We start from the raw sequence: 12,221 nt of genomic DNA, 5'->3' as shown, positions 1-12,221 counted from the left end.
CCCATGTTTCACTTTTGTACAATAAAGTTAATATAACTCTGGTTCTGTAGGTCAGCAGCTTTGTGGCAAGCTTGACATCACAGTGTCCACACAGAGGCTGCTGAAGGGCCTGAAACATGACAGCAGCTTCTGATATATGAATGTCCACATCTTTTGAGCATCCTCCAGCACTGTCTCTGAAACTACTCTGATATTTGAGAGTTGCTCCCTGTTCAGTGTCCTGCCAGTTGGTTGTAATCTGGAGTTGGAGGCTGTTTGATAATTTTAAAAAAAATGTAACCTTAAAGAACAGGAACAGAATGATAGGTAAATTTGGTGAGGTGTACTTATGAAATTTAAGGGATACATTTTATATTTGTAATATTACTGCTATAGGGATTCCGACCTGGGGCAGGAGGCTTGGGGTGAGGGCTCTGGGAGGGAGTTTGGGTGTGGGAGGGGGCTCAGGGCTGGGGCAGGGGGTTGGGGTGCGGGAGGGAGTTCGGGGTGCAGGCTCCAACCAGGCAGCACTTACCTTAGGTGGCTCCCACAAGCGGCAACATGTCTGGCAGCAGCTCCTAGGCTCCGGAGCAGCCAGGCGGTTCTGTGCATTGCCCCTGCCTGCAAGCACCGCCCCCGGAGTTCCCATTGGCCGCGGTTCCCTGTTCCCGGACAATGGGAGCTGCAGAATCAGCGCTCAGGGTGGGGGCAGTGTGCAGAGACCCCTTGGCTGAGCTTCTGCCTAGGAGCCGCTGCTGCACATGTCGCAGCTTCCAGGAGCGGCGTGGAGCCAGGACAGGTAGGGAACTGCCTTAACCCTGCTATGCCGCTGGACTTTTAGAGGCCTAAAATCTCCTGAATTGGCTTCAGTAGCCTCCGGGAGATTGAGCCCAATTCCAGGAGACTCCCGGCCAAATCAGGAGGATTGGCATCCTTTTTCGAGAGGCAGCCATTTACAGGAAGACACTGGGACTGCCAGCTCAAGGCAGCTGGAGCCAGCAGAGCAGGAGCAGAGTTGAGGTCGGTGCAGCTTTCAACCCTCCCCCCATCCCGCTGGGAGGGGGATGTGCTGTTTTTAGCCCTGGCCGGGAGGGGGACATGCTCTCTCTCTGTCTCTCACGCTAGCAGATTTATGCCGGGGTTGACTAGGTTGCTCAGCTGTTACTGAATCCTGGCCTGGAGGGTCATCTGCTGGATCTGGAGCCCTAACTGCGCTTTGTTCAAAGTTACAAACATTTCAGAGTTACGGACAATATCCATTCCCAAGGTGTCCGTAACTCTGAGGTTCTATTGTAAGGGGCAGTTTCTAAAAAGTAGGCCTCTGACCGATAGGAGTAACTGCAGATGGTTTTAAACTAAATAAAGAGTATCTGTCTTAAAATGAGCCAATACAGCGCTTTCCCACCCCACAGCTAGTGTTATCTCCTATGTGAACTCAGGTTCAATGAAAAAGCTGTTGGTCCTTAGAAAGGAGGGGAAGAGTTACAGAGGAAAGGTCTTGCAAAGAAAGGAGTTTGTAAATCTTATCTGGGTTAAGACTGGAAATAAGGGTGAATTCTCTCAAATTGTTTTTAGCTGAAGTCAGTAATTGGAAATGACATCACTTGTTTGTTAAAGGGTACAAGAAGTCAGCTCTTAAAGGGTTCATTGCTAATACCTGCCTGACCGGGCTGGAGCCAACCAACATGGGTCCGAGTACCCTTGGTTTAGCCTGTTTGCTAGTATCTTGATCAAATACTTATAAATGTTTTGTTACTGCTTGGGTGTAGTAAATTGCTTATTAGTTAAGCTTTTAAGGCAATTGCATGAAGTACCATTTGGCCTTTGGATTTGATAAAGAATTCATGGTTAAATTGGTGTTGGGTGATTTCCCATATTAATATTACTAATTTCCGATATTATTAAGCCCCTACTTGAATCGTGGGATGATTGTCAAAAAATTGCAGCTGAGTTGTGGAAAAGCCATGGAAAATCGTGGAAAAGTAATAATGGATGCTATTATTTGCAGTAATTTGGAAAAGGGTTAACAGCAACAGCCTGGAGCTGAGAGCTAGGGGGTTCCCACCATCAAAATTGTGGTGGAAGCCTTATATTGCAGGAACTGCAATTTCCTCAATATCGCAAATTAAGTAGGGCCTTAAATATTATTAATAATTCCAACAGCGTGCCTCCCTTCTCCCTCCATTGCACCCCACTCACCTTTGTTGTCCTTGGTTAACGAAGACTGAGTTCAGAGATCCATTTGTGTGAGTTCACCTCCTACCCAGAGGATCCTGTCTTGGAAAAATGTACTGGTCTGGAAAGCGTGTGTCACCTAACATTTCTGAAGCAGTAGTAGTTGTTGTTTCACCTAGATGCCCCAAACTGGATAAGAACCCCATTATGCCAGGTGCTGCACAAACATGTAGTGATAGTTTGTCATGAGTAGCTGACAATCTAAATCGAGAAAAGGTGTAACAAGTTAGTGTGACTAACAGAAGGAGGGAAGAAGGAAGGGAAGATAAGAATAAGAAAAACACAAGCATTGGTTTCATAGGTTAGTTATGACATAACTTGGAACCATCACGCAACTTCAAGTTTATTTTTGCATTATTTTTTAAGAGAGCCACAAAATTTAATTTACATTGGGCAGGTGGAGGTCTGAACCTGGCCCAGTGATGCCTGCCAAATCCATTACACCCAAGATGAGATTCACCCCTGCAAAAAGCAGTCATTATTTCATCCTCTGCCCTCCACAAAGGTTTCTGCTAGGGTGGGGCTAGATTTAATATTTGCCAGTGGGAATGACTGGGAGAAGGCTCTGAGACTATGGATATTGTATACACCCCCACCTGTGCTGGTTGGTTCCTGACAGGCTGCTTTTCCTTGTGATGGAATTGTGGCCCCTTGGCATCACTGCAGTCTAGTCTCCTGGTATGCTTCTGGCTACCAGGACCTTCCACTACCATCTGTGAATTTGAACCAAAATGTATAACTCTGCTCTTGTTCCCTCTCCCAACAGAGTTTGAGAGGCTATTAGCAGCTCCATGGGATTCAGACTTTCCTATTTCTTAAGCAGTACTTAGTTCTGTGTGCATATGTCTACATTCAAGAAATGCTATATAAACCCTACTGAAATTAAGTAGAGAAAAAAATTCAATATTTTCTTCATTTAATGTTCATACAGAATGATTGAGAGGGTTTTATACAGTTAACACTAATAAGAAGGAATATTTATGTAAAAGTAGGTGACCCACACTTTAAAATAGGTCATCTGATTATCATCTTGTTCTCTCTTTCAGTTCTGTTAAGATTTTAACAATTGATCTCTTAACCTGCTAGGGTTAGAAATAATTTATTATCATTTGAATTCAGATTCTAGGGTGCATTTAGATGGTATAATACAAAAAACATTGGTTTCTAGCTCTAGCAGTACCTGAGCGTGCTGGTAACACTAGGCAGGAGTTGAAGTGGAGGCAGTCCCCTCTCCCCCTCAAGAAAGTAGTCAAAATTGTATATATCTTGCAGCCTGTCAGGGTTAGAAACAAGCTGGGAATCTCTGTTTTCTCAGTGTGCGTATAGGGCACATTTATAGGTAACTGGACATTGGACAATCACTGGTGCCTTGGAGCTACACATGGAGCTTTTTGGGCATTGTTCTTGACTTGTGTGAACTGTTACTGACCTGTGTAACCTTTGGTTCCTCAGGTGGGATTTCAGGATGGTCTTTTATTATACAAGAGCATCTTTAAGTTAACTGATATCTAGATCTATAAATTTTGTAAAAATAAAATCCACTCTATTAAATGTTTGCATCCAAGTTTGCATTGTTTCTAGACGTTGGCTTCTTGCAGTCCTAGTTATTTAAGTAACCGATGCAAATATAAAATATTTCATAATGAGACATGGCAATAAGTACATGCATCTAGTAATGCTTAAAAAGAGAGTGAAAATGTTTTTTTAATCTTAATTTCTTTAAATATCAGTGATAATTGACCATAACACCCATTGCGACTTTGGGTTCACATATTTAGACTGAGGACAACTAGCATGTTTCTCTAAAAATCTACAGCGAATTGTTCAACAAAATGATGCTATTTTTATATAGTGTTATTTTTTAAAGTTCTGTCTTTAAACTATTAATAAAATAATCTAATTATGTCTTTCTATTTTTCTTTCAGCTCCAGCGATAAACCGGTTCATTAGACGGGCATCAGGTAGGTTTGATAAAGTTGCATGTTTTCATTGGCCTGTAGAACTATTGAAACATGATGATGATTATGGCTATTATGTTAAGTATGCTGTAACATTAATAATGTGTGTTCACAGATAACTAACTTAAGTTTCTCTAAGTTAGTTATTTGGTTTGCTGAAAAAAAATACTGTATGTAGAATGACTGTTGTTAAGACTTCAGGCATCCTGCAATTCCAGGGTCATGGAATTTGCCATAGAATTCTCCCATTGTTACAGAATTGGTCAAGAATCTAAGCTTACTTTTTTTTTTTTTAAAGAATGTTTCTGGTGGCGATGGGTGCAAAGAAAATATCAAAGGATTGTAAACCAATGTTGTTGTGCCGAGTTGGCCTGAGTTCTGAGATGCAATATTGTCAAGCCTGAGCATTCAGATATCATGAGTTGGCCCCCCAGAAATGATTAAATTAAAAAAAAAACTAACTTTTGGGTTATTTTTATTTGTTGTCTGGGTTTGTAGCCTTTGGGTTTCCTGTTTTCAAATGTTTCTCCACAGCCATGAAGGTGAGAAACTTAGCTTTCATTTAAAAAAAAAAAAATGAATTGACAAGCTGATGCTTTAAGAAAATCTCCAGTTAGGAAACCTATAAAGTTGTGAGCTGGCAACATTGGAGAGGTGAACTAGCTCCATTAATCTCAGTGAGTTAAATTTGAAACCTAAAGAAAACAATACTGACACTTTCAGCTGTGAACTATTTTACTGTTGATCATTTTAACCAAAACAGATAGTGTGCTTATCCCACACTCCCAAACTGACACCCATGCTCCCTATCCTGCTTCCAAAACCGCTAGGTTCTTCCCTGCAACTTCTGCTATGCTGTGGTCAGCACAGAAGTATTTGCCATATTGAAAACTGAAAATGTGGGAACAGCATAACATAAATGCAAAGTCCCTTACGTGTATGTTTGCAGGGCTGGTGCCTGTGGTAAGTGACACACACATTAAAGAAGGATAATGCATCACAATACCTAGTTTATGTTTGCATTTGTAGTTTTAATTACATGATAATATTTCATGTACTGCAATATTGTATATTTTATCAAGCTAATGAACCATTAGCAAACAGGAGCATTCACTAAAAGCGAGGAAAGATATTTTTGGTGCTACCTTTAGTGTGTGATGGTTGGCAAGGTTATACTGTACCTTTTTTTATCAATAGTTGACTTCTTAATGAATGAAAGCTGACTAGCAAAGGAATGACAGCTTTGTATTTTAATAGATGGGTTCAATTCAGTAGAAAAAAGTGAGTTAATATTGTAGAGGGAAAAATCAGCAATTACTTTTATATTATAACATTTGGAGGAAAACAATGGTTCGGGACACTTTTTTTCTGCATGCCTATGTCTGAAAAACAACACTTCAAAAAAAAACAAACCAACTCTTGTGGGCCATTAATGCATAGTGTGCTTTTGTCTATTATAAAGAGAGAAAATGGAGTTGTGTCATTTAGAAAAGTGATAACTGACAAAAACAGCTTTTTCTCATTAAACAAATGTGACATTTAGTGCACTTGCATAGAAGCCTATTCACGTATTAGACTGTAATGACTTCACGGGGCCCAGAATGGTCTACTGTGTTAATGATGTTTGCATTAACTGTCTCTAATATGATCCTGGGAGTTTTGACTAGGTAAGGAGTTGAGAAAAGAACCGGAAGTCTTCAAGAAAATTAGGCCCATTTAAAAAAAAAAAAAAGAAAGCACTAGTAACAATCCCTGTTACACCCCTATGTAGTTATTTTACAGTAACATACAGAACATACCTACAATTTGCAGGACGAGCCTTATTATAATAATCATGGAGTAGTTATTTTTAAAACAAAAAAGTCATGAAGGGTGATATTTCTTATTTTTATTCTTAAATGCTCACTGGTGATGGAACTGGTATAGCATATTTTTAAACAGTTTATTTGTAAAATATAAGGAGACATTGTAAGAGAGCTGTTGCTGACATCCATACACTTTACAAAGACATTTTAAAATAAGTGGAGTAATCTTGAAATCCATTTTTTTTTTTGTTGAGACACCTTTTGGTATACTGTGATAATCAAGATGCTTTTGCAGATGGAAAAGCCAGTTGTTAATATTCTACCTGCTGCAACTTCATAGAATTCAATAATTTTAAGAATATGAATATTTGTGCAGGAAATGGCCTAACTTCATTATCATGCACATTGTGTAAAGAGTTGTCACTTTGGATGGGCTATCACCAGCAGGAGAGTGAATTTGTGTGGGGGGGTGGAGGGTGAGAAAACCTGGATTTGTGCTGGAAATGGCCTAACCTGACGATTACTTTAGATAAGCTATTACCAGCAGGACAGTGGGGTGGGAGGAGGTACTGTTTCATATTCTCTGTGTATATATAAAGTCTGCTGCAGTTTCCACGGTATGCATCTGATGAAGTGAGCTGTAGCTCACGAAAGCTCATGCTCAAATAAATTGGTTAGTCTCTAAGGTGCCACAAGTACTCCTTTTCTTTTTGCGAATACAGACTAACACGGCTGTTACTCTGAAACCAATAATTTTAAGTTGATTCATACTTTTAGGAAATGCTAGCCTGCCCAAGTGGGAAAAAATAATTATTTTTTAAAATATGGATTCCAATCACCTTGAGACATACTTTACCAGGACTAACTAATTTTAAGGTTCTGAACTCTGCAGGGTTAGTGACTTTTAAGTAAGTGCCACAGAAAGAAATCTATATCAGGCTTCTACTACTGCTTTTCAAAGCCTGGTACTCACCACTACAATGGACAAGTTGTTTGTGATGTTTCTATCATAATTATGAGATAGTCCTTGCTATTTTAGTAGACTGCATAAGTTTTAGTTCCTTTGCTTAGCAGAGCTAGAAATTAAACAGCCAGAGATTAATTGTTGAAGCACCTGCTGATAACAATATAAGGCATTTATTATTTAATAGCTGTTCCATTAGCATACTGTGAATGTACTAATATGCTATCAGTGTTCCATTTGTTCATGGAGGGCAAGTATATAGGGGAAACAGGAAGATGTAATTGTTCCTAAATTTTAATACTTAAAACTCAGTGAGATAAATAACATATCTCTGTGCATGCACACGTGCACACAGTGTGTATATAAATGTGATATAGTGGAATGCTAGCATCGCCTGGTTTAGTTATGTTGCACAATGATGTACAGTCTAAAACCTGCTTTTGGTTGTTCATAACTTTCTTGGCCTGGAATTTTCTATTCTTGGTCTCTGCCAGAAAGTGGATTATTTTAAGGTTCAAGAGGAAAGTGATTTAGCTGCCTTTTTTGAACAGGTAGAGAGTGAAAAATACATGTTTCCCATTCCCACAAATTCTTCTTGACTTCTTACAAAATGGCCCCACATCTGGAACATTTGGTTGGTGCTTAGGTACTGATCAAGAATGGACCCTCTTGTGCTGTGCACTGTATAAACAAAGTAACAGACAGCCCTGGCCTTGAAGAGCTAACAGTCTAGACAAGACGGACAGGGTAGGGGGAAAGGATAGAGCATATGTAAGCGGGGGAATAGTTCCGCTATTGTGGGGAACTTTCCTGGCTTCTGTACTACCCTGGTGAAGTGGGCTAGCGAAAGGATCTGAGTCCTCGCTCCCACTTCCTTTACCCAGTGGCCTCCCTGCCCTGGAGGACTCCCCTTCCACTCTCCTGTCTGGCAGAGTCCACGTAACCCAAACAAGGCTCAGCCCAGGATTCCTGGGGGGCTCGACCCCCAACCCTGCTGGGGTCACCTAGGACAGGGGCTAGAGTGTACCCTCTCCGGGGTACTCTCTCTGCACTAGGCACTTCTCTGACCCACTGACCATTACATACAATTTAAAGTAAATGCAAGTTATTTAATCAACAATTAATTTTAAAAAGAATAAGGAAAAATGGGAAACGTTAAAGGAAACACATCAGCCCGCTCTGTGGCAGGGAACATCACAAACAGCATCTCTGGAATGTCAGGGCAGTTCACAGTCTGTTCCTTGTAAGTCCCAGGCCTTCTTCTCAGGCCCTGGCTGTGCTGTAGGGATGCTGTGGGTTGGACACTTGCTCTGGTGATGGCCACACACTCTCAGGCTCTAAGTGGTAGGATCCTTCTTCCCAATGTTGCCCCCGCCCTGTCGGGGTTACGATCCAAGCCTGGCCTGCAGAGCCTCTTGGCTGAGGCGTCTCCCTGTGCTGGGCCCGCTGCCCAGGGTCCCCCTCGCTCTCCCCAGCTGCTCACCGCACCCAGCTCCAGACTGCTCCAGCCCCAGCTCCACCACTCTGTCTCTGCACTGCTGCTGCTGCTGCTCTGCCTCCAGCTCCCTGGGCTGCTTCTTTGGCCCCTCTGGCTCTGGTTGCTACACCTCTGCTCCCAGGACAGGTCTGCTCTGCAGGCTGCTTCTGTGACTCTGCTCCCAGCACTGACCTGCTTCCTGGGCTGCTTTTCTCGCCCCTCTGGCTCTGGTTGCTGCAACTCTGCTCCCAGGGTAAGTCTGCTCTCTCTGGGCTGTGCCTCTAGCTTTGGGGCTGCAGCTCTGCTCCCAGGACAGAGTCTGTTCTCTCTGGGCTGCTTTTCTGGTCCCTCTGGATCTGGCACAGCTCTGCTCCCCAGCTCAGCTTGGGCCCCTCTTTTCTCCTCAGCTCAGCCCCACTCTGTCTGACCCAGGCAAATCCAGCTCACAGGGAGGACGGGACCTCCCTGGCCTCCTGACTCCCTGATTAGCCTGCCCGCCCTGTCATTCAGGCTGACCTGGAGCATTGGCCTCTTCCCATTGTTCCTGGGGACTATCAGTCTCAGGGTCCTGATTTCCCATAAACCCTTCCCCTTTTAGTACTGGGAGCTAGCCAACCAAAACCCCCGCACTGAATGTTAATAAGGGGGCAACAGTCCCCTTACACTTACAAGCAGAGTGAGCAGTTTGATAGCAGTAAACATCATGCTACTTCCACAATTTTAAAAAAAATTAATTGAATGGGGTTTTGTTAGGAGGAAATTAGAAGACAAAGATGAGGGAGCGGGGAATACTGAAAAAGACAAGGAAGGATTGAAGAGGGAGAAAGGGAGCAGGCAAGGAAGGGGAAATGAGGCTGTGAGGAAGGGAGCTAGAGCAGGGGTTCTCAGACTTCTGTACTCGTGACCTAGGGTGACTAGACAGCAAATGTGAAAAATTGGGACGGGGGTGGGGGGTAATAAGAGCCTACATAAGAAAAAGACCCAAAAATTGGGACTGTCCCCATAAAATCGGGACATCTGGTCACCCTATCATGACCCCTTTCACACAGCAAGCCTCTGAGTGTGACCCCGCTTATACATTAAAAACCCTTTTTATATATTTAACACCATTATAAATGCTGGAGGCAAAGCGGGGTTTGGGGTGGAGGCTGACAGCTCACAACCCCCCATGTAATAACCTCGTGACCCCATGAGGAGTCCCGACCCCCAGTTTGAGAACCCCTGAGCTAGAGGAAGTTGGAGTAGTCAGCCAATCAGCAAAGGGAGAGACTATCCAGAGCGAAAACTGTAGAAAGCTATTTGATAGTGTCATCAGTGTCTGTCTGTCCCGACTGCAAAAGCTCTGAGGCTGCTTGCATGTTTGCTCCTGCTGCCTTCAGTTTCATTGGTGCCTGGAGTTGGGTCTTACTCAGAATTTTTCTTTGCCAAACCCAAGTGACCTGTGAAGTGGGACATGCAGTATGAGTCCAATGACCCTGAGGGAGTCATCCCTGCACAGTTGTGGTCTAGGCTGCTGGGAAGAGGGGTAGTCCTTTTCTTGCCCCGTATCCCCTCAATGCTTCTGTGCCTGCTGAGGTTAATTCTGCGTCTGCTCTTGTAAGCTTCAATGTCTTTGGACCCTGGGATTGGCTTCTCTTAGGAGATCTGAAATGTGAAATTCAGCATGGAAATAGCCCTCATTGAGGAGCAATAGCTTTCCTTGTTATGGAGGTTTTGATTCATCTGGGTAGGAAACCTGGGATTGGAAGGACTTCTGCAGGCCTTGTAAGATCTTGTGTATACCTCAGCAGATGCCTCAGGCTCTTGTGCTTCAGCAACTTGGAAAGCTAGATTAATAGGTCATCTGTTGCTCTTATGTAACACATTTTTAATTCAGAAGTTGTAAAATAGGAAAATACTGTAAAATGAACATGAACTACAGAGCTGTCAAAGTTAGGTGACTTGCAGTGCTAGCAGGAAGCTTGTTCTTTAAGATGACATATACCTGTAAGGGTATCTCACTCTGGCAGTCTCTGAGGCTCTATAAAGAAGAAAATAGGACAGCTGGACATGATATAAATGTATATGGCACCTCAATGTGTCACTTGGACTGGGACTAATTGAAGCTGAAATACTAGAAAAGGAAAACCATGCTTTCACAATGCTTTACTGAAAAGAAGCAGTTCTTTTGGAAAGTGCCTGTTTTATTCATCTAGTAATTACTTTACTGGCCTGTATCCTGCTTAGTCATTTACATATGATGGTGAAATACATATTTAAAGTGTTTTTTGCTATTAAGGTAAAAAAAAATATGAAACCATTTTAGTTTAAAATTTGCAAAAATGAGTTGATAGTGATTATTTTCTCATTTTACTGAATTGAAAATCAGTTTTAAAAAAACTAAACACATCAAAGTAGTTCAATTTGTATTAAGATAATAGAATTAATGTTACATTGGCAAGGTAGTTCTCAGCATTTTAATGATGTGATAGTGTTTATATGTATTGCTGCTAGTTTTCCTTCAATGATTTCCATGATAAGTGTGCCAGGTATCCTAAGAGGCAATGAAGAATTCTTACTGAATTTAGTCTACTTGGAGAAACATGATCTTAATCGAGGAAGATTTAATATAATTCATTCCTTCATGGAACTGGACAGAAGATTTAGGTTTGGAACAATACAAGTGGTATTAACAGTAGTTGCAGTGTTAAACACAAGTGAATAATGGTGAAAACTGATACTGGAAACCAACAATAGAATATGTTATTGGGGAAGAGAAGAAACCTTTGAACTCACGGAAAGTTGAAATATTCTCTGTGATGACAGCCTGTTGGAATTAGCTCCACTTATGCAGGCGGAGCACTCACTTCTTATGCTAGTTTCAAAACAGAGAAAGAAAAGAGGATAATTGAAATGGTCATGTATTTTCATTAAAGGCAGAAGATGAAAATGTATTGGAACAGTTGATGAATTAATATTGGCATACTAAAGTATCTGTACACACCATGCCTAGAGCACAGGTAGAAGGAAGACCTATTGTATATTAAGCAAATCAAATTGTGATGTCTGGGGATGGGAGGGTGAGGAGTTTATTAATGGGCCTGTGATGCTAATCTACTTATTTCAGGGGAATCATCGGATTCTTCAGGGTCTGAATTTTGTGTACCTTGGTATTTTAACATGAGAATTCATGTCCTAACTCAAAGATGTCTGGGTTCATCCATGCCTCTCATATGCCTTTAGACACTACCTGGCTTAAATGCCCAATTCTTCACAATTTTATTGTTAAAGAGAGATCGAGAGAGAGAGAATGAACCATTCAATTAACACACACAATTATTTCATTCAAAAAACTATTAAACCCTACGGGCTTGTCTACACTGAAAATGCTGCAGTGGCACAGCTGCACCTCTGTAGTGCTTCAGTGAAGACTCTACCTACGCCAACAGGAGAGGTTCTCCCATCGGCGTAGGTACTCCACTTCCCCGAGATGTGGTAGCTAGGTCAACGGGAGAATTCTTAGTGCTGCCTACACCGGGGGTTAGGTCATTTTCACTGCATCGCTCAGTGGTGTGGATTTTTCACACCCCTGAAGGATGTAGTTATACCAACCTAATTTCCTACTGTAGATCAGGCCTCAGTTTGCAAAGTCAAGCACTTAACTGTTACGGATAACTGTACTTGCAGGTGCCTTGCAACCTTAGCTTTAGTCCCTGGTGCATATGCATGATACAGTCTTTACTTAAATGATCAAAATTATTTTTTCCACAGTATTCTGTCTCATTCAGTGTACTGGATAGATAGAGATCAGTCTGTGAGGCAAC

General features: G+C 42.0%; 1 protein-coding gene across 1 annotated transcript in view; it reads left to right on the top strand.

Moving 5' to 3' along the window:
• Positions 1-12,221, top strand: part of PRKAR2B (protein kinase cAMP-dependent type II regulatory subunit beta) — a 148,036-nt gene that overhangs the window by 31,977 nt on the left and 103,838 nt on the right. Inside the window, exon 4 of the mRNA XM_077806939.1 lies at positions 4,140-4,175. Coding sequence (XP_077663065.1) covers positions 4,140-4,175 — 36 coding nt within the window. The remainder of the gene's footprint in view (positions 1-4,139; positions 4,176-12,221) is intronic.

Source organism: Eretmochelys imbricata, chromosome 1, assembly GCF_965152235.1.
Source record: "Eretmochelys imbricata isolate rEreImb1 chromosome 1, rEreImb1.hap1, whole genome shotgun sequence".
In the NCBI taxonomy this organism is placed as follows: domain Eukaryota; kingdom Metazoa; phylum Chordata; order Testudines; family Cheloniidae; genus Eretmochelys; species Eretmochelys imbricata.
Note: the sequence above shows the minus strand (reverse complement) of the source record. Positions and strands in the feature narration are given on the sequence as shown.